The following is a 23,208-nucleotide window of genomic DNA, read 5'->3' on the forward strand; positions in this document are numbered from 1 at the left end:
GTAGGAAGTTTAAGTGTGTAGCTGGTAGTAGTATTCTCCATCAAACCTACTGTTCGTCTCTTACACGACAGACCGCACTGCTCACAGGGCTAAAACTGTTGCGTCATTGTTTGACAGTCTATGTGTCTTATTACTCGTGCGTCACTGTGTTTGTGTAGCTCTGCTGTGCTTCTGTCATATGGGTAGTAAATCACTCAGTACCCTGTTTGAAGCTCTGCTGCAGGCTTTTGTCTTGCACCTCTACCCCCCTCTTCTCTGCTCCGTTCAACAGACCCCCACCTACACCCCACTTCGGCTACATCTGGACTCTGTGGTAGCATGCTTTAATTCTGTATGTTTATGAGAGCGTAAGGGAGAGGGTGAAAGATCTCATCCCTCCCCAGCCTTGACACCTCCAGCCCTGCACCAAGCTATTAATAGAAACTGAGATAGACATACACATTCATCACCTCACTCACAGCAAAGAGAACGAGAGAAGAGTGCATGGAGCTAAAGAGAGAGTCGGGGGAGTGCAGGGAGTCTTTGCTCTCTTCGCTCTCTGGTGTTGAACTCATACAGTAGATCTGTTGGCTTTGAAGGAGTCATATTCAGTTAGCTTAAGAGCATTGCGTCATTTTCTTTGTGCTCTTTCATCACTTCCATTTTTGTTATCTTTATATATAGTATTATATGGTAGGGGTATCATATACCACCCCTCATTTTTTGTTGCTCTGTTTTTCAGACTTTACTAAACACCTAGCGATTCAGAATAGAGGCAAACATGGATAATGAGTTATAATACACAGCTGCATGTCTGAGACACAGGTAGATAACCTGTCCATAAGACCTTTACTAATGAGTCTCAAATCCTAGATTTACAGATTGAATTTAAAATCATCCATTATACCGAAGTTACATATTTAACCTTTTGTGTGAATTATTGTCAGTACCTTACAAAAGCTTTGACAGTATCTTATAGCAAAGGGATTTTAATCTGCTTATCACTGCATTATCCTCTAAAATGCTTGTATAAAAATGCTTTAAACTAATAGAGATCGAACTATAATACCATCAAACCTACATGGGCACACATGCACTCTTTGTCTACCTAATGGCGGTATTCCTGCAAGACAAGGTTGTTTGATTTTCCGTGGTGATTAAAGACTTTACTGAATTGGCTATGCACTAGTGAGCTCAGAGAGCTGCTGTAATGACAACATGTGTTGGAGAGATAATGGGGAGAGAAGAACATTGAGTAAAGATGTGTTCTTTTGATATTTTGAAACAGTTTGGTATGCCCTTTGAGCCAAACTGTCAAATGTCTATGTCGGAATCCAAGAGCACATGCTCCAACTGAAGTGTTTTAGTGGTGCACCAGTTGTTACCCATCAGCTATTGCACCTTAGCAGAGTTAGCCTGAAATCTACACAGTTTTCCTTACTTTCCCAAACACTTTGATGCGTTCATTAAAGAAACAGAGAGACATGTTTGGAGTTTTCCACTGCTCTGAAAAACAATGATACTGTATTGCCCCAAATAAATGTGGAGGCTGTCAGATTATCAGTAATATATGGTCGATAAAGGAGAGATTAGGCAAGTCTTATTTCTTGCCTCAGATTTCTCAGGATAACAGTCCGTTTTAAAACAGTTGAAGTAATTATTATTCAGAGACAGTTGGCACTGAAAGTGTTCGGTTAGCTCAGTTTAACTGCAGGAGAACGTTAGGAGACTTTGAACTTGTTTTTAGTCATGGATTAAATAAAACTGTAGTGGGCAGGAAAAAGGTCAGGTGTCACAGACGAGTCTTCAGTGTTGAGAAAAAGAAAGGTAGTGATACCGTGTGCAGTTTTAACAGCTAAACTTAGCTTTCAGTGGGACTCAAAGATTACATTAACCATCAGATTTGTATCCATTAAACTTGTTTTAATTTCATTTAGTAGATTTTTTTTATGTATACAGACTTCAGAGGGGCTAAAATTGGCTAGATTTTTAGGTCTTTTTGGGAAACAAATCTTTTAACATCTCACTTCGTCTCATTCAAGATCTTACTGATGCTTGTGTTGAAATGCAGTAAATATTTTTTTTTAATGTCATAATCTGTGTGTGTGTCTTCAGGTGCTTCTGAGGCCACACGTTTATGCAGTACATTGTGACCTCTTTTATTCATTTCTTTTTATCTACTCCAATCTTCTTGTCCTATATTAAAGGTCAATTAACGTCTTAATCATAATAAGAGAGGTTTCGATTGCCCTTTGGGGTAGTTAATGTGTTGTATTGCTTTTTATATATTGAGAGGATTATAGTATATAAAGATTTAAGGGGTGATCTATAAAACCGGCTGACTTTGATATCTGACAGCAGGTACTTTTATTGGCGTTAACATGAAAGGACTGCTTTATCAGTCAGATTAGAGAAGCAGCATGAGGTTCGACTTTGCTTTGTGGTGTTTTATAAAAACTGCGACATGTGAGAGGTGCATTTCAAATTGTATCTTTGGTGCTTTCAGTTTTTATGGAACAGGACAGTTTGTTTGTGTGTGTGTGTGTGTGTGTTTGGGGGGTGGGGGGTGGCTGGGGGCAGATTTGAACCTAACCTGTCATGTGCTGATCCAGGTAAGCCATGGCAGCACCCCATCCAAGGTTTAGTTTTAAATAATGCATTTAAATGTACACCCACCAGCCTGTGTACAGCATTCATGGAACTATGTTTGCTGTGTATTACCCTACAAATCATTGCACATCCCTGCACATAAAATCCTTTCATATCCACTTAGTCCTCTAGTATAAAGTTAGGGGTTTTCTGACTCCATTTAAACTTATTTTTACCACTGGATGGCTTTCATGTGCAGCAGCAGGTGTGAGATGCAACCCAAAATGCTCCTGTGTTTTAAAGGAGAAATGTTGAGCTAGAAAGAGATTTCAGCACCACCAGTGGTAATTTCTTTGCCAATAAAAACACACTGAGACTGCCATCCTCCTCTGGGGAGCAAGCACAGAAACAAGTGGTGACTTAAAGAAGATCGAATTTGCATTTTTCAATCAAGACTGTCTAGATTAATTTTGCTGGGCTGGTTGGCTTTGTCTAGGTCGGGGATGTTACCCAGAGGGACGTTGTGGGGTAGGGACTAAACCCTGTGAGTGGAGTGTTGGGAAACAAAAGGATAGCATGCCATACAACACAGTAGTGTCTTACACTGGTATTAGGTTTTAATTATACTGTTTCTCTTCTATAATCAGAGTTAGATACTTGATGGTCTTTGTAGACCTTAAAATAGAAGTTTACTGTCCCATTGGGAATAATAATTAGGTTGTATAAAGTGTCTCAAAGTTATCTGTTTGTATGATTGACCAGTATTATTGTTGTTGTTAGAAATATGCTCTTCATAGACTATCTGCTTATCAAAAACCTCAACGATTCTTCGATTGAAGGAGCATCTTCACTAAAGAGGTGAACATGAACATGTGCAGTAAACGTCGCACTGAGTTATTGTGGAGATCAGGGTTGCTGGCAATAAAAAGCTGTAAAACAGTGGTCGCCTTTGACAGCTCCCTGAGTTCCAGCACTAAAATGAAAGCACCTTTTTCACAGAATCTAACCTTTTTCTAATATTTTCCTTGGAAAGTAGATTTTTTTTACCAACTCTGGCTTCTCTCGTATATTTTATTATTCCTCATGCGATAAGTCAGTTGCTTTATCAGATTAGAATGTAGCCATATGGTTTCTTGATTACTGCCGACAGGGTTTTGGAGTAGCTCTCTCAGGCCTGTTTAGTGGCTATATAAATAAATGTTTGCTACAAATTACATTCAGACACTATTCTACACTTATTCCCCTGAGCTCTTATTGATATTAAAGTGCATTAAGCCCACTGAGGCAACCTTTAGATTGAAGAAATTGTGTAAAATCTCAGTAGTGCTTTGTAGCCATACTGTAATTGTTTCAAGCAAAACACACTGGTCTTTTAAAACAACCCCCCGGTGTTAACATTAGTAAATAGTCATTGCATGAGCTAATCATTGTGGTTTAATAAAACTCTTCAGCCAAGTTTTGGATGTAGTCCAGCGAAAGTCTGTAGCAATATAATTATTAGCTGTTGCTAGATGTTTCTGTAGAAATGTGATTTATAGTGTTTGAATTCAGTGACGAGGACCAGATGTATTGATAAAGATTAGCAGAAGAGAAAAAGCGTGCGAACCTCGAGCATTACGCCAGTTTCTGTAATACATGGACCAAACCAAGCTAAAGACACACATGTATTACCAAAATAAACTCAAAAGTTTATTGTCTACAGTTGTAAAGGTCTAAGCTTACTGGTTCATTAGTTGAATACAATCAAGGAACTCGAATGTCAAATGGATAAAGTTTAATAAAAGTAACAAAGATTGACTTTAGTTTTAGGGCAAAGCATTTCTTATCCTAAGGTAGATAATAAATTACTCCTTAAGCTTCTGAACATTTTCTGTGCTGTTGGAAAAACCAACATCAGCACTGCAGACCAGACCAAACCATCAGCTGAAAGATTCAACATATACCAGGACCAATAAGGTTGTTGGATTTCTTTTGTCTCTGATTGTTAAACCTACTTATCTGCATTAAAGCATTCATCTGTGTGGTGATACAAACACAGAATCAGTGAGACATAAGAAACAAATAAATGTAGAAGACAGAAAACTTACATCTGTAGCTACCCTGGATTGCATTGGTTTCAGGCTCGATTGTATTTAAACAGGATTCATCACGTGATGCTAGTTATGCTCAGGCATTGCTCTTTAGTAAGCTTTTTTTCTTCACTGACTTCACTCTTTCATTTATCCTTCACGCATGCACGCACGCACGCATGCACGCACGCATCTACAGAGATGACCTTGAAGCAGTGTGACAGTGTTTGTGCTAATAGGTATAATGGTTCTATTTGATTTAAACTCATGTGAAAACGTTAATGATTAAACATGTTTTGAACTCCTGTGCCCTAGAGACTGGCAAACAAGCTGACACTAAGAGGTGTCTGTGAATTTATTGAAGGAAAAAGAGTGACCTTCTTTTAGTTAGTTGTTAAATTAGATTCCAGTTGACGGTGCTATGATTTGATTACACGGATACTCACAGGCTTGTTTGCTTCCAAAATGGAAACGATATACAACCCTAATTCCAAAAAGAGCTGGCACAAAAAATGTAAATAAAAACAGAACGCAGTGATCATCAGTGCAAATCTCATAAATCTGTAATATGTTCACAATACAACATAAAAACATGTCAAATTTCTAAATTGAGGAACTTTATCATTATTACAATACAAACAAGGTCATTTATTTGCAAATTGTGTCCATCATCATTTACATTTTAAACAGTGCTCTAGCTTTTTTGGAATTGGGATTTTCGTATTGATTTTTTTCAAGATTTAGAGTTAACCTTTAACGTTTCTCTCTTTTTTTTAATATATTTCTGAACAAGGTGCTGGGTGGTAGATGAAAAACAAGCTGACGTAGTGTTTTGCACAACTTTCGCTTTCCATGGAGACAACACAAGGCAGTCTGGAGTGTCTATTTCCTGACTGCAAAAACTTGAAACAGTAGCGGTCATTGGTGAAGAAGGAGACAAAGCCTTATTGAATCCCTGAAGAGAGAGAGAGAGCGATAACAGGGGCACGAGAACAGACAAAAACAGCTTTTCTGGAGAATAATCCTTTCTCTTGTTTCATCAAGCGACAGTCCATTTTCCATGTAGATCTTCTTTCCCTCTGTTTAGTATCAAATTATAGATGCATCATTGTTTCCTCTTTTACAGAAAGATCTTGTGTGTCTGTATCTGTTTCTGTGTGCCTGTGGTCTTTTAGCTTGTTTGTGTGTACATGTATATCTGTGTTACCTTTCTCAAGGCAGCCGCAGTGAAACAGCTGGCGGCATCTGGCCTACACAGAGAGATGTTCTCACTGTATGCAACAATTGAGACACCAAAAGCTAAAGTTACAATTAATAATATAAAGAGAAGTTTACACTTTATAAGAACTGCATATTGTTGGAGTGAAGCGGTCTCTTCGATGAACCTCTTGTCTCGCAGCTGTCTCCAGCGTCACTGTGTTGGACTGCATATGGCGACAGCAGTCCTTGTACAAGCGTGCAGCCTCAGTAAGTTTGGCATGACTCAAGTTCAATACGATGGAGTGTCGGTCTGTGGGGTGAGGCATTCTCTGGAGAGACAGCCCAGTGACATCAAGGACAGCATACTGGCCAGACAGGAAGGAGGCTGACTTGTTAGCATTCACAAAATTTTCAAAATAAGATGAGCAACAATATTTGTCCACGAGCAAAGTGATGAGAGGTAGTCCTTTTCTTTTGGAAAAAAACGGTAAAGATAATAATAGGTAGTATAAAAGATGGATGTAGCCACCATGACATCACTGATTAGTTAGTGAAGCCTCAAGCTGTTTTTTTTTTTTGGGGGGGGGGGGGGGGGGGGTTCTCTCATCGCCATCTTGGTGTTTTGAAATCAGATGTGCCAAACAAGGAGTGGATATGATTGTGAAACCGAGGACTCCACAAGTTCATTGACAACTTATTATCCAATGAGCACAGACTAGATAGTCCTCCTTTCTGACTTGTGCAATGGCCATCGATTACAAAATAAAGTTAATGTTTTATTCAATGAAACTAGTGATTAAGCCCATTAAGTTTCCAGGAAAGTATTTACTGAGGTCCATACATGTTTTCTGTCTTTCATTATATCTGTTATTTAGCCCATGTTAGCAGTTTGTCCAAATAAGGTCTGTGTGGGAAACAGTGCACTTGTCTCTCACACCTAATTTCCCCAGAAGAGTTCACAGCAATAAAAATAATCCATTCAGTTTGACAAGCAGGTTGGCAGGTGTTAGGATTCTGTCACTACTTGTAGAGTGTGTACATACCCAGTGTGCTGTTTAAGTGTGTGTCTGCATGTGGATGTGAGCCTGTGCACATACAGTATGTTAATCCCCGTGACTCTGTCAGCAGCTCTGATGTTGAGTCTGTTTGGACACGTTTGAGTCCGTGGAGATGAAATAGACACCTGCCACAAAGCTTACTTGTAGAAGCCTGTTGGATCTGTTATAACCTAAAAAGATTAGTTAGCAACTCTTTTGTAGAGCTTATAATTACTTTAATCCTCCTGTGATCTATATCAAATACATAAACAAAATAAATGTTCCATGAAAACATTTTTTTAAGGCTCTAACCCTAAAGGCCAGATATTTTATTGTACTCCCATGGTGTAATATTAGTTAGCTGTTATTAAAAGGATAAATCTCATGCACATCCTGTCTGTTGACATCCATCTTAGCTGTCACTTGCAGTAATTACAGGCATGGAGCGGAGGAAAAACAAAACATCAACTGAACACAAACACCAGTAGACTGACTGGAAGCCTCCCAGCTTTACAAAGCTTCTGTGATTCTTGGACTCTCCTTAGACATAGAAGTCTAAAATATTCAGAGAATAAAAGTGTATAGTATGAATATTGTTGTCAAGACTTAAGTTTCAGGAGTTTTACCAACAATAATGCCAGTGCTTTTAATTCTACAACATTAAGACCACTAATGGCGAGATGACTGACACCGATCATCTACATAGATTGCAGTGTTTTGCAGGGAAAGGTCAGGTCTAGGTGTTTGTGTGGATGTTCCTAACTCCTCACCCTCTCTAATTGCAAAAGCCTTCTTATCCAGGACAATGCGCCACTGCTAGTAAAAACTGCTAGATAGCAGCTCCAGGAATATGACTAAGACAAAGAGCTCCCTAAATCTGAATCCAACTGATTGTTCGCAGGATGTGCTGGAATTAGCCCAGACCACACCTAAAACCCTCAAAACCCCAAAGAATCTACAGCCACCAACCAAAACCCATCCCCAGAGGTTCTGTGTCTGCGTCCCCACGGACAAGAGCTGTTTCGGCAGAACAAAGGGGACCTTCAAAATCAGTCGTGGCTTTAATGTTGTGGCCGATCTGTGTGTATTTGACAGCTTGCTTCTGGTTGTCACAGAGCGGCTGTGCTACATCTTTCTGACCTCTTTACACTGCCTTGTATAACCTCTCCCATTAACAGCAGCTCTGCCCCTCCTTATGGAATAGCTTAGCTCCACTGAGACCTTTGTGTGCCAACAATGAGTTCAGCATCCCAAAATAACTCCTAGCCTAGAGGTGGTGTATTTTCTTCCATGATAACTATCAGTGATCACTCCTTTTGTTTTTAAATAATAAAGCTGTGAAACTAAAACTTTAAAAAAGAACACACAACTGACACACCCCAAATCAGCAGATATTATATAAATTGTTGTACTTGGCACTTCTGCTAATTCGAGGCAGAAGCCGTCACATCTGCTGCTTTTTCGCCCTGTCACCAGTTAGTGTGGGCTTTTACACTGGATGAGAGGTTCAAGTGAAGCACAATAAATACATGTACAGTCTCAAGATCTCAAGTTTCTGCACCATTTACTCATAAAATGCAATTGGATTTTTATCCAGGTCCTAAAAAATAAAGCACAAGTAGTTACTCTTAACTTGCACAATCTGAACATAGGCTGGATGGAAGCCTGTGTCCTAACATCTTCCCCAAAAAGCTACCTTGAGGCAGGTGTTCCAATTAAAGAGAGGATATTGGAGGTGTGGCTCGTAGAGGTGCTCCTCCCTGTAATTAAAGGCAAATGATGTTTGTGTGAAAGGCTTCAGAGGCATTTCTAAAGACCTTAGTACTCATCAGTCCAAAATGAGAGGCAGCACTATGTTTGGATGATAAAAGGTGCCGCACACAAACATCCTGACAGCCCCGCTCTACCTCAGGTGTTGCAGGTCTTGCCATCAAAAAGTTTATAATGAATTCAATATTGTATCACAGGTTTTAGAGGGGAGTAATTAATGACCTCCACAATAACACAGTAGCAGTAGGGATTATAGGTGTGTATGTTCATGTAGGCATTTGCATGCAAGACATTTGTGCTCTTAAGTCTTTGTGAGTTAGTGTAGATACATATGCATGCTCCAGTTGTTTCTCAATGATGCTTCTGTTCTGCATTTTTCAGTCTTTTTTTTTTTTTTTACTGTGAGTGACACTGGACCATGTAATTACTGGGAACTGACTTACACCCAGCTTCTTTTAATTAAAGCAAAAAGCATTCGAGTTGACATAAACATTTTTGCTTTAACTTCTCAAAGACTCACTGATTTCTAAACCCACATTGGAATGCTCTGCATACAAGACTTGATGTAATTCTCAATGTATTTTGCTCATTTCTCTAAGCACACGCTGTGTGTGCTGCTGTGGACAGGCGTTCATACAAAAACAAAAAAAAAAATCGGGGCCTTTCCTCTTTGCCCCTTTTCTGTTCACGCCTTGGCCTCCATAACAGAGCAGCCTTAGATCCCGAACTAACCCACTGTCTCAATGCCCTCTCTGAGAGGGTTCTGTTCTCAGGCTGGCTCTGGCTATGTACGTTTCCTGTCTTCTGTCCAGTGCAGACCAATATCTCATCCCTTGGACGAGCTTTGTGCTACAAGCTTACAAAAATGCAAGAAAGGTTTTCTAAAATATTTAGGTACAGCCTTCTGCTTTGCATAGAGTATATATACGTCAACATTACAAATTCAGAGTTGTCCAGTTGCCCTTGTCATACAGTTAAGGGACCAGAAACGTGAAAGTCACATGAGAAAGAATAGGTATGTTGTAGAGAAGCAAATAGAGTACCATAGAATCATCTGTGCACTTGCCTATGCACGCATACAGCGTGTGTCTACACAAGTGTTTGTGGGTGTTAGCGCTGTTTGCTCTCTGTTTTTGTTTAAACATAAACCCGGTTAGACCAGTGAGCTTCGGATTTAAAACATCTGACATGCATGCAAAGCCAAATTCAAAACATACTTCTCTGGCAAATGCACCTCAGTGCTGTTTATCTCCGAAGTGCTGAAATCATTATTTACTAAGTTAGTTGCCAAATTGATATTTTTCTACCGATGGAAAAGATGCACTGCAGGAGTTATCCTATGTTTGTTTTTTCCCGTCTTTCTCTCTAATCTCACGTCATACAGCAGATGTCATGGGGTAGAACACAGGGAGAAAAATAAATACAGCGAACTGTAATCTAAATTTCTGTGGAAACAAAAATGGAGTCAATTAATCAATTTGGGAAGCTGCTGGCTATTTTCTGATGACATAGCCTCTGTGGACAGAAGCCAGTGTTTTGGGGGTGCACTGTACCCAGCTGATATCCAGTACAAGACAATAGCCGATTGTTTCTAGATTATATTTCAGCAGCATTTGCATTCCCTCTTCTGCTCACCACATGGACTTTTAATCTGGATGCAACCAATGTGTGATCAAACGTGATTGGTCAGTAGTTAATCAATTGCCCTGCCCTGCAAATGGGAACTAGAAGGTTTCCAGTAGCAAAAGTATTCTTCTTTGCCTACAGATTACACATTTCTATCTGCAGATATCGGCTCAAATCGATTAGGACTCAGTTTGTCTTATTGTTGGTTAAAGTGATACTTGCACATCGGACATTGGGTGCTGCTCTAAATCTTTTCTGTTATTATTCAAGACAAAAGACAGCAGTGAAGAATCAGCTTCAGTAGCCCCAGTAGTTGTAAAAAGCAGTGATATTAGCTGATATTGTCTCACTGTACACCTCGTTTTTGAGGAAAACATTGATCTGATCTTGGTCTGTTTATGCTCTGTGTATGAGTGTCAGTTTCTGTCAAACTCAAGTGTGTTTTATTTGCATATACGCTGTGTGTGTGTGTGTGCATACTAATTTGTTTACTTCTAGGAAACTGTGTACATCTGTAGTTTTGTGACTAGCTCACAATTGCAGAGATGTGTTGTTGCTGTGTCTGCTAATTTTAGGTTTCTCTTCTTAATGCACTTTTTAACACAAGGCGACGTCCCAGCAGCCAAGCTTGGGCCCAACAAAGTTGACCTTTCTTCCCTGCAGCACACACATAAATACACTCATTCATATAGGCGGGGAAGTTGCGACTGAGAGAATTTCCCTCTGTGGTCTCAGTTAGCCCAAATATCATTCAGGAAGATTAACTCTGATTTTCTCTTTTTTTAAATCTCTAACCTCACCCCTGACTATGTCCAGGTTGTCAAGGGAAAGTGTACCCACACTGATCTTTGACAGCAACACTTACGGTGTGGCTTTATCTGCCAGTGATCCTTCCTTCAAGGACAGAGTGAAGGATGCAGGAGTGCAGAGGCAGCACAGAGAAATCTGTAATGGGAAAAATGTGCTTGTGTGTTAAGACTTTACAGTTTTGAATGTATCATACTTGAGAATGAAGTGCTGCATATTTGCATAAAATGACGCACACGCACAGTTGGATACCGTGTCAGCTTGTTGCTGTGAGGGCAGCTGGGCCATCTGTTGCAGCATTAACATTAAAGGTGAACTTGAACAAAGTGTCAGCTCATGCAGTTCTCCCAAGTCACTGAAAGTACTTTTTTCTTTAGGTGTATTTGATTTAAATAAGACATTTTCTATATATAGTCATTTAACACTATGGTTTTTCTGCTGTAAACTCTTCAAAACAAGCTTGTCATACAGCATTCGTTTGATGTGATTAACAATTGTGAGGTTAACCTTTCCCTTGCAGGACCTGCCTACACCAGGTAGCCCCTTAAACGGGCCTCTCAGTTTTCTGTTTCCATTACTCTGTCCACCAAACTCAAAGAATGACCATTTACGATTCATTGTTCCTGTCAAAAATGACAGGAACAATGTCACTTTGGTTATTTTGATGCTTTTGTGTCAGCTCATATAGCAGATTTTTCTAGTGCTTGCTGGTTTTCTTCTTACTTAAATGCCATTTATTTGTAATTCAATCAGCACTGAGTCCAGACCAGTGATTCTTCAGGGCCATTTAAAGCTTGAACAGAGGTAGTTCCTGTGCTAGCAACAGTTCTTATGTGTAAAACTGCATGTGTGAGAGAGTATTTCTACTGTACTTGTCGACTGAGGGATATATTCTGCTTAAGTTCAGTCCATTCAAGTTACTCAGTAAGCAGCCAGATTCAGTAATCTCTTTGACTTGTTCCCTCTTAGATTCTTCATAAAAGACTGAATGAATGATGCACTTGTGTGAAGTGTGGCTACTTGTGTGGGTGGAGGGATATGTGGAGTGGCACCGGGGAGGACAAAGTCCCCTCACTAACCCTTTGACTTTATGGGGGTCTCTTACACACACATGTACATGCAGAGTCTCACACACATGGCAGATGTAATCTGGTGGTCATTACTGCAAACAAGGCAGTGTTGTGTTGCACTGCCGAACAGTACACTCTCTCTGGTGCGTCTCTGGTTTAAATTATCACCAGTATCGCACAGACTAGCGGCCTCTCAGCTTCTCCCCCTACAGGGAAACAAGAGGTCAGTGGCACATTCACATACTGAGTGCAGACAGTGACAAACCAAACATTGCAGATATTTTTCATATGTTGTGTTTCCTGTTTGGTTTTAAGTGAGAAGGAAGTTTACTTCTTTACTTTGTGAAGTCGCTGTCTTGTTAGCAACTTTGTTAATGAAAACCATTTTAGGGTGGTGCTCATCAGAAAGTTTCACCATGTTTGTAGGTTACAATCAATGAAGGTCTTTCCATTGTTGAAGATAAAAGTCTCTTTTCTTACACACATACTTAATGTATACCTTTGCTTGTAGGATTTTTTTTTTCAAACGTGTCTACAAAGTCTTAATTACTGTTGTAAACCTTCTCCACCCTCTTAGTTGAATTACCTGTTTTCTCTCTATGATTTATACACATACATGTTGTAACAAAGTTTTCTCTTAATCACTTTTAGGGTGTAATTATTTATTTATTTTATTGTTGTGATACAAGATGATGATGATGATAATGCTCATTTGCATTGATAATAATTTGACTTATAACTGGTACACATACACATTCTCCACACTGCGATCTGAACTTTTGACTTTGTTTGTCTTGAGCGCAAGACAAACATGACTCAGACGAGTCATGAGTTTATTGAGAAACTGATGTGGAAATATGAAACTGTTTGTTGTAAATGATTAACTGTGGCGTCAGACTTTTTGCACATTCCAAATGGACGCAGGCGCCCTGCAGCGCATGTGTGTTTTAACGTTGCCTTTCATTGAGTCATATATTGTTTCGTTTTTTTGGTTTTTTTCTAGCTTAAGTTGCTATTGCTTCTCAGTGCTGCATGCATGAATACAGAGCCAACCGTTCACCCAAAACAACCAGTGAATTTAGTTCATTGGTCGATCCTGGTAAATCCTGTCTGTCTATCTGTCTGTGGAATGTGTGTCAGACCAGAAAGGAAGATTAGAGAAAAAAGTGGGGCACCAAAGCCCAGAAAAGCTCCAGAGTGGGCTCTAGGGTAATCTATTCTCACTGTCTCTCTGTCTGTTTCTATTTGTTTCTCTCGTTTTCTCTCTCTCTGGGGCTATTCTATGCTTAAACCCACTCAATGGTGGCTTAAACTGCAGCAGGCGTGTTGCTGCTGTTGAGCTGTTACATACATCTTTTTTGTGCCTTTTTATATGTTAGATATTCACACAACATTTGATGATTGCTAATGGGGCAGAAATGTATTAATTGTGTTGATTTTTTGCTATTCAGGCACACTAAACAATTGCCCAGTGTTTGGCATGGGACTGTAGATTCATTTTAGCTAAAGTGGCATAAATATTTAATGCAATTACCCTTTGATTTTTGGAAACCTCATGCATCATTCAACTTAAAAACTACAAATTATCTACTTCACAGTGGTTTCCTTTTAAATTCTAAATATGATTTCAAGATAAAAAGTTAAATAAAAGCAATAAAAGGTTTTCTACATAGAGGCCATCCAAGGACCTCCATCCAGGCTCACGCCAGTCCCATCAAACAGTTTGGTTGCCTTGCACCAACTTGCATTGGCTTTTCAACCCACGGTGCCTGAGCAGAAGTCCTACTGCAGCAACACTTTAATTGAACACACTAACAACATGTAATACTTGCTTCTGTCGTGCAAGAGGCCCAATGATTGGTGACGTTTAGGCTTCAAAGATAAGTAAAAGCACACTGTGGAGTAGTGTAACAGAAGGCAAAATAAGGGCAACATTGCAAAACAAAATGTTCCACAGAAATCATTTAATCTCCCCCTCAAGAGAGTCAAGACATATGCAATAATACACAAACTGCCTTCTCATCTTATTGTACTTTCTCATGGGATAGTCTCTCGTTCTCTTTGAGTGTTTGTTTTGTTCTTAACTCTGACCACTCGTTGAACTAGCCAGCTGCTTACTGACTGGATTAACTCGGGCTTAGCGTTAACATTATTGTACTGCTATCACAGAGACATCAGAGACGAGTGGGAGTCAAGGCCTCAGACTGTATAGAGAAACAAACACGGCACAGAGAGATTGGAGTGAACTGTGAACAACAAGATCATTGAGATAAAAGATTAAACATGGAATGCAGTGGAATAAATAGCCGATGTTTCCATTGCAATCTGCAGCTGAAACCGAAATGTGACGTTATGACATCTCTTGCTGTAAGAGTACAGCTTGCAAGTTGATATATATCTGCACGTCAAGTCTAAAGACAGAAGAGTTTTTGGATCTTTGGATCTTTGTACTACAACTACTACCACTGTCCTCCTTTTTTTTCCTTTTTTGATCAAATGGAAATCTTTATGGCAGTGCTCTGCTAGGCATGTACTAAAGCCATTCTCATTAAGTTCTTGTTTGGGGCGCTGGTTTGCTTCTTTGTGGTGTCAAGTGAAACATCTGCTCATCTGGATTGAGGTCAGTTAGCTGGGTCATCCACCCTTAAACATTCCACTGCTTGGGCACAAAGCACTTAGCTATACTTGTATGTTTAGGTCCTAAAAATAAGTAGTTTTCTGTTCTGTATACTTTGAAAGTAAACAGCACAAACTGAAATACTTTAAAAACTATTAATAGGGCTAATAATCTATTTTTATAAACTCACCGAACATGTATCTGACAACGAGTAGGAGCGTTGTTTCATGCACAAATAAGGACTGGATTTGCAACAATTGTTGAAGATTAGAAATAATCCACGTAGCACGCCGTAGTCGGAAAAGTGAAAGGAGAAGGGATGGTGTTGGCAAGAGCTATGCTTTCTTGTTATCTTAATTGGTTCCCATCCATTGCTTTAGCATCCATTCATAAAGCAGCACTGTGAGGCGGAAACAGTGAAAGGGGAGACTAACAGGGGAGGAAGGTGGGGATACAGTCGCTTTGTGGTATTCAAACGAAAAGAGACACTGAATTTGTCAGCTGTCTCATCGTGTTTAGCTACAGCTTCAAGACCTCATTAGCAGAACTGCAGTAAGGTGGCATACTGTCACACTCTAGATATATGTAGATATATCCCTATCCTATCACCTGTTTCCCTTTCAGCTCTCCTCTGGAAAATGATTTCTTTTTCTACTCAAATTTTAAACAAGATGTAGTAGTAGTAGTAAGGCTGCAGCACTACAGTGGCATACTAAAACACTCACTCATATTAGCCTCGGTTCTGTTTAGTATACAAAATTTTAAAAGTCCAAATACATCACCCAGTGCCAAAACATTTTGCTATCTTTGGTTTAAATTTCGTTGCTGACGATGATGTGGCAGAATAGAAGGAATGCGTGCAGAAAGGTGATGAAAAGAGAAAAAGAGGACAAATGAGTGGGGAGAAAGGAAGGTGGGGAAAACATGATCTGGGCAGGAAGAAGAGAAAAAGAGAACCACGTAAGGAGATTAACAAAATATAGCCTTCAGGAGAGAAGAGCAACGTAAAGGAGAGAAAGGTAATGCATTACTATTCAGAAAGCATTTCACTGCATTGCAGTGGTGGACTGACACACATTCAGTTTATTCTAAAGGATACTTAATATCCCGAATAGCTTTGTAGACATAGAGGTCAAGCTCCAGATGTTTTTCTGCCTCATTTCACTAAAGTGCATTAAACAATGGCATTGTTAGTTTTTCTCTAGTTAATAATATGTGCTGAATTACGCTCCTTTTTTCCCTAATCCCCTCCTGTCACCTTATTTATTCTTTTTTTTTCAATGAACATGGTGCTCGTAGTTCAAACTCTTTGTTGCTGGGTAAATCCTTTAATAGTCAACTGTAAGGTCGTGGTAATAGGTTCAGGGATTAAGAGTGGAAAACTTGTTATACATGTACCAGTGTTGATGGTGCAAACGCAGTACTGAGCCAATTACTGCCCTTCCCTGTCAGCATATTTTACTGTAAATGTTTTAATCTCTTTTTAATGCTAGAAGCAACAATATTTATATCATTAAATAATCCAGAAATCCATCACTTGGCTGACTGTCTATCCAAAGTGAATTGTTATTCATAATTATATTTCTGAGACCTTTACAAAACATTTACAAAGGGTGACACAGCTCTACAGTCCAGTCCAGGAAATGAGTACATTGATAATGCATTCACTATATTTAACTGTGTCTGATAATTGCCATAATTTCTCCCCATTTTCTTTTCTTCCTATTTCCTCTTCTGCCTTTTTTCCTTATCCTGTCGTTGCATGACAGCTGTTTGGAGATGTAATCAGAAAGTCCCGGGTTTTTTCTGTGTCAGCACGGGTCACACTGAAGCAGGTGCGTGCGTTTGCTCGCCCGCACGCTGCATGTGTTGGTGCCCATTGAGGTTAGACTTGCTGACGGTATAGGGTGTGTTTGTGCGTGTACGTGGGTAGGCAGCGTAAGACAGACGAGCTGACTGTCTGTCAGCAGCTATTGATGAATGAAGAGTTGAGCCAAGCAGGGCAGGCTAACTAAGAGAAAATGCTATTATAAGCCCTCAAGCTTAACTCTGATTTATATCCATGCAGCACACCTTAATTAATTGCTATACTTAGATTTATTGAGATAATCTTTAGATGAATCTATCAGTTAAATTAATTAAATCGCCTTTTTTAGACCTCCCTTATTTCCTACATTTATTGAAGCCCATCAAAAATAGGCACTTAGTTTTACACTTACAGAAATGTGTAATTGGGCACTAATAGTATGGTACCAGACTGGCAGAGTAGTTAAATCAGTGAATGAAATCCTAGCTTCTATCTGTACTGTGTGGGTGGCTCCATCTGGGCTTGCCAACTGCTCATCTAGGGCTGTGTGTGCGTGTGTCTACGGATTCATTTCTTTTTTAGCCTGTACAGTATTGTTAAAGTAGTAGCTTTAAACTAAATCACGGACACTTTGTGACACTGTTTTCCTCTTTAGTTAAATAGTAAAATGAGTTGTTCTCTATGGTAATGAAAACATGCTAGTTCTGTTTCTGCTATCGTAAATGAGTAGAAAATGGTGATTTGACTAAATGTCCCCTGTAAATGTGGCCTACTTTAAATTAAGGTTGTCAGAGCAGTTTAAAAAGTCACGAATGAAACATATAAATACAGGTTAGTTTCAGTAGTGTTGTATAAACTTCTGAATAAGCTGGTGTTCCATAATGATTCTGAAATAAATTACATCACTCGTTCTGTGGTGTAAAAAACACCAGCTATGTGAGATTTAGGTGACTCAGTGTGGATGTTTATTCTCCGGTTCTTTAATTGTGTGTGTGTGTGTGTGTGTGTGTGTGTGTGAGCAGATCACCCTACCTCTGTCCAGCTGGGGGGGGGGGGGGGGGGGGGGGGGGGGGTGTGCGTGTGTGTAACCAGCTGTACAGTCTCCAGTCTCTTATCAGCGTAACCACTGCCCCGTAGTTAACAGCAGCCATCTGGTGCCCATGCACAGAGTTGGTTTTAGCTAACCAACCTCTCTCATCCACATGTCAGGACTACATGCTCTCTCCTTCCTCACTTTCCCCTTTCCTTTTTTGGTTCACCGCTCTTTTTATCCCTCATGTTTTAAATGAATAAATAGAAGCTTTTTTAACATTTACTTCATAGACTTTTCCCTCACCCCCTCCATTTCTCTTCCTCCCTCATAATTCTCTCATCATGTCTAAAGAAAAGCTGGTATAAGTTTAAAAATAGGACTATTATTATTATTATTATTTTGTATGATATAGTTATTGTAACTGTTATATACACCGTTTATCCACCACACACATGTTTTAAACACATGCTTAACATCCATTTGTTTTCCTTTGCTTATCCCGTTCAAGGTTGCAGGTGTGCTGAGCCTATCCTAGATACCGAGGGTACACCTGGACAGGTCCCCAGTCTGACACAGGGCTAAAAGGGCTATTTAGAATCTCGAGATGGCATTTCCTGTGTGCCTGTATGTTGTCATTATAAACTAGAAACCTAATGCTTAACATACAAGTTTATATTTAGTATGTACTGTATTCTGCAGGTGCAAACTGCAGGCTTATAGCCGAGAAGCATTCAGTATCATCTTGGTTCCTGCATTATTGATACCATGACGATCGATGATTTCAGATTGCATCAGATTGTTTCATAATCCACGAGCAACCTGAGAGTTGTTTGAGAGGAATGTTTGCCCTCCGTCTTTACACAGCCTGCTGCCTTTCAGACAGTTGCCTAGTAGGTCTATCTAACAGGTCGGTTTATTCAAAGATTAGCCAATCAAAAACAAACAGTCGACGCTCACTCCACGATGTTATACCAACTAAAAACACTGTAAACTGATGGGTGTCTTTTACAGTATGTTTCCAGTCCATTTAGACACGAACCCTTGAGTGCTCCAGCGCTTTGAAGTCTTGTCTTTCTAATGCAGTCTGACAAAGTGCAAAAACACACATGCACACACTCCTCCTGTGTCAGCACAGTGTGACATTCCAAGGAACAGTCTGGAAGGGGGTTGAGGACAGACACAGACTTGGCAACTCGGCATCTAATTGCCACACTATCTCTCTCTCTCTCACTCGGAGAGAAAAATGTCACAAATGTCCTCGCAGACTCTCTGCGGGCTGGCTCACACGAAAGCTGAAATATCAGAAACCATGAGACAAAACGTTGAGATTCTTAAAATAAGAAAATTACTCATTGAGGTTTTTAAGTTAATCAACACCAAGAACTCTTTTAATAAAGTGCAGCATGAAGATGTTTCATTCGCTCCGTACTGTTTGGTTTCTTTTGTTGATTGGGAAGGCTTTTTTTTAATGGCTAACCAAACCATGCACAACCAAAATATTGTGAAATAATATACTGAAACATTCTGCGGCTAAATTTGCTCCTTTTTTCTCACCAAAGAATGAAGCCTATAGTTTCTCTGACTGGTTAAGTTGGTGGTGCAGGGATAATTACAAGCCTCTGAAAACAAGCTTGTCAGAGAGCAGCTATTTCTACTGACAGCCAGCTATGCCACTATACACACACACACGCACACAGAAGAGGTATGGCCTGGTATTGACGCAGCTGAAGTTTGTTTTTTTTTTTGTGTGCGTCTGTCGCAGACAACTGGAGCTGCCAATGCAGCTATTTCTATCCAGGGGTCAATCATTGCTAGAAAGAGCAGACTATGTGTAGTGTGTAAGCAGACATTTTATCCTGAGAGCACGCAGGGAAAATCAGCCTGACACTTCTCTGTGTATGTAATGCATGAGTGATTAATGCTAATGTGTCATATGTTAGAAACCGCTATTATTCTACTGGGGCACCAAATCAAATTGTTATAGGCGCCCATAATACAGATGCATATTGTGTACAGTTTCCTTGGTAACTAGGAGGCAAGGCAGGGGCCACAGTGACCGGCTACCTGCTGTGATAGTGGTAGGAAGAGAAGTTTCTCCCCTAGTATTGAATATTTTTGGGGTTAACCTCATGCTTTTGGCATGATTACAACTACTCTGACCAATATAGGATTTTTAAGACCAATACCTTACTGATACTAATAGTTGGTGATTAAAAATATTCTTTTGTTTATTTCAGATTTTAACGTTTTAATTTTGTTATGTGCAGTGTTTAGTGAGCCCTTACTAAGATAATATGGCAACGCTGTTTAAAATAATAAAATAATTGTTTTAGTGTCACACCAAGTTGAGGATTACTCATTGAGGCTCTGCCCGACTTGTTGTTCTTGTGGCGTCGCCCACAAGTCGTAGAATGCCTTCTGGCTGACAAACTATGCAACATCAACACTCATAGCCCGGTTAAAAGATGTTTATCCCGTCTCTTCTTTACCTTTTAATCATAAATGCTGATACCAGTAGTTAATATCAGGCTCTAACGGCAGCGGTCTGTTCATCTTTAGTTGCGAGACATGAGCTGATTTTGGTTGTCTTATTTGCCTCATTGAATCCAATAACAGTGGGTGAGGTTGTGGCAAAGGACTAATCAACTGAAAGCAAACTCTTCATTCGTCAGAATGGGCTGCAACTACACAAAGGTACCTTTTATAATGAGAAACTAACCACCCAGTTTTTGCTGTGGCCTCTCTGTGGAACTGTGGCATCTATCAGCCACACCCTCTAGAATAACAAGCACACATAGTAAGGGAGAGCTGGGCAGATTGATAGATATGATGACTAAACAAGTCAACGCAGGAATGAATGAGCATTATGATATTGGATGACAAAAAGGTCTTTCATGGCACGTAAAAGCCACACCCTCTGCAATAACAAGCACATGGAAAAAGAGGATGAATAAATGAATGGAAAGAGGGTAAAATTTGGTTAGGACTGAGTTCAGTGGGACAGTGAGTTAAGTCGAAAGGTTAGATGGTGATTTACAATCAGAGTAGCCTAATAATAATGACCTAGTATTTCTGTCCAGCGTTCTGCAGTCTAAAACATAACAGCGTGAAAACATGTCTTTGTAGAAGTATGTGACAAAAGGCAGATTGTCTGACTGTGGCTTCAAACCCCCCACAAACCACACGTGTGATGATGACACTGAGATGTTTTGTCACTCTAGTGCACTTACAAAAACATTTGTTGCTTAGTGAACGAAAGAACTTTGCTGATAGTGCTGATACATCCCACACTTCTTTAAGCTGCTGATTCACACACTTTTCGTGCTGCTTTATTGTTCAGCATTATTAATAATTGAATTTAGACACTAAATTAATCAGTAATTCCACAGGAGAATAATTTTGGGCCCAGCATTTTAGCACCCTGGCTTAATCTGAGGTACACACTTCACACCAGATAGCACAAGATGCTGACAAGCCTGAAATGCACTTGGTAAAATTTCCAAACTGTCTTTATCAGATTATAGCTGTAGGATTTCTTTCTTGCTATTTTGTGTTAGTGTCGGAGAGCTCGTGTTTTGTGCAGGGTTTAAGAGTCAAAGACAATTCTGTAAATGTGTGAGTGAGTGACAGCTCTGCGTGCGTCTCTGCACGCGGTAAGGGCCACGCTGACAGCAGAATGGCTTGCTCTGTTGGAGGGGATTCACACTTCACATCAGATTATCACAGTCTCGCACACAAAACCCGTGCTCACATAGACAGTATCACGATAATTTTGCACGATTTCATACAGGATCTTTCTGCCCTCTACTTCCCTCTGTCACGCACACACCGTCATAGACATACTCGCAGTAGTCCCACAGAGAAAGCGGCTAGTCATACCGAGCAGCCAGACAATAGCTCTGTCAATCAGCGTCAGGGGCCTGCTGTCCAGCCTGAAGACTTCTGGTGGACAGCACTAAAGGAATCTTATATTAGCCGCGAGCACATTTACCCCTGAATACATGTGTATAAATATATATATATATGTATGTATATACATACAGTATGTGCATTTGGTAGCTCAGTGTTGACAGTTTTATGGGGAAGTGTAGATAGAGAGTAGGTCAGGAAGGCCAGTGAGCTGCAGTCAGTGGAGTTCATTTGCATCTTTTCACAATAATTAGGACATTAGAATTTATCTGTTTTAAAGACCCATGACTGCATTTTTCCTTTTTTTTGTTTTTGCTCTGTGCTAAACGTTTTCTGCTGTTACTCATATAATTGGAGGTCCTGCTAAATGGTCCAGCTGCAGCTCTGATATAATTATAATATGACTCAATCTCAAGCAAATTATTGCAAATATAACTTTTGGATGGCAGTTCGTATGAGATGGTTCATATCAAAAACAGTCTTGTTGGCTGACGGGAATAAGACACAGATGGATTTTTTTTTTTCTGTTTCACCAGTCTAAACTGGAAAAAAATGTTTGTTACTAATAAGAATTCAAATATCGGCAAACATCATTCCCTTTCTTCATTTTCTTGATTCAGTCCCAATCATTTGTCAGCTCTCGTAAAATTAAACTGGTGGGAGGAAGAGGGGGTTAGAACACTGCTCGTGCAGTTGTGCATTAGTATCATTAGGTAAATGTCTTAGGTTTGTTCACTGGCAGGAACATTTTTCACAATTAGCATGATTTATTAACAAAATAACGTGGGTTTTTTCTTCTTTGCTGTCTTTCAGGTGGCACAAGAGACATTGGATCAGCATTGACCAGGATGTGTATGAGACATCGCAGCATAGAGGCTAAACTCAAACAGTTCTCCACGTAAGGAACATTATAGTACTGTATATTACTGTGCTGCTTCACCCTTCCTTACTTATTTTTAACCATAGTGCTATTCAGTTGTGTGAGCCACTCTCAATTGCTGCTTTGAGATTAGATTCAAAACTTGCAACTTGCAAAGGTAGATTGTTTTTTTTCTGTTTTTTCTTCTTGCACTAGTTCCTATATTATTAACTCACAGTTAATGACCCACGCTGCCCTCCATGCTGTGCAGCTCTAATAAAACGGTTTGTAATTCAGTTGTTTCCACACCGTGCCCGCCATGTTTTGACATTTCATGTGTGTGTGGGTGAAATTGCCGTGTCGGGGAATGCTGGGAAAGAGACTATTCGTCTGGCAGTATGTGCATCTATAATGTCTCTGTAAAGACGTACACACCAGGTCTCTCTTCTGTACACACACACACACACACACACACACACACTACACAGACAAGGGGCTCTCTAATTTCAGCTGGCATTTCAGTGGAGATTCCACTTGGAGCTCCATAGTAGTAGTTGTACACAAGGGGGCTGGGGTCACCAACCCCCCAAATGCATGCACACACACACACAAACTCTCACACACACACAGGGACTTTGTAGAAATGTCTGCAAGTGGGAATAGTCTAATTTTAGTTGCATGCACTAAGACTGCAGCTGTCCACCTCTCACACTCACAGATACGTCTGTAATGATTGACAGATATAACTGTACTTTTTTCTCAGTGTTTTTCTCTCTCTGCCTGTCAATGATTGACCATGTAAACAGAAAGGAAAACTAAACAAATGAGTTTTCAGT

At 39.9% G+C, this 23,208-nt stretch overlaps 1 protein-coding gene and 1 long non-coding RNA gene across 7 annotated transcripts in view; both read left to right on the forward strand.

Moving 5' to 3' along the window:
* Window positions 1–23,208, forward strand: part of LOC146507798 (protein MTSS 1-like) — a 46,547-nt gene that overhangs the window by 8,273 nt on the left and 15,066 nt on the right. For all 6 annotated transcript variants that reach the window (XM_085178753.1, XM_085178756.1, XM_085178758.1 and 3 more), the window contains exon 4: window positions 22,327–22,411. In XM_085178753.1, coding sequence (XP_085034879.1) covers window positions 22,327–22,411 — 85 coding nt within the window. The remainder of the gene's footprint in view (window positions 1–22,326; window positions 22,412–23,208) is intronic.
* LOC146507799 (uncharacterized) lies at window positions 7–22,281 on the forward strand. The gene is made up of 2 exons (XR_014877048.1): window positions 7–11,702; window positions 11,757–22,281. It is a non-coding gene; the product is annotated as an uncharacterized LOC146507799 (long non-coding RNA).

The sequence above is a fragment of the Neolamprologus multifasciatus genome, chromosome 11 (genome assembly GCF_963576455.1).
Source record: "Neolamprologus multifasciatus chromosome 11, fNeoMul1.2, whole genome shotgun sequence".
Classification (NCBI taxonomy): domain Eukaryota; kingdom Metazoa; phylum Chordata; class Actinopteri; order Cichliformes; family Cichlidae; genus Neolamprologus; species Neolamprologus multifasciatus.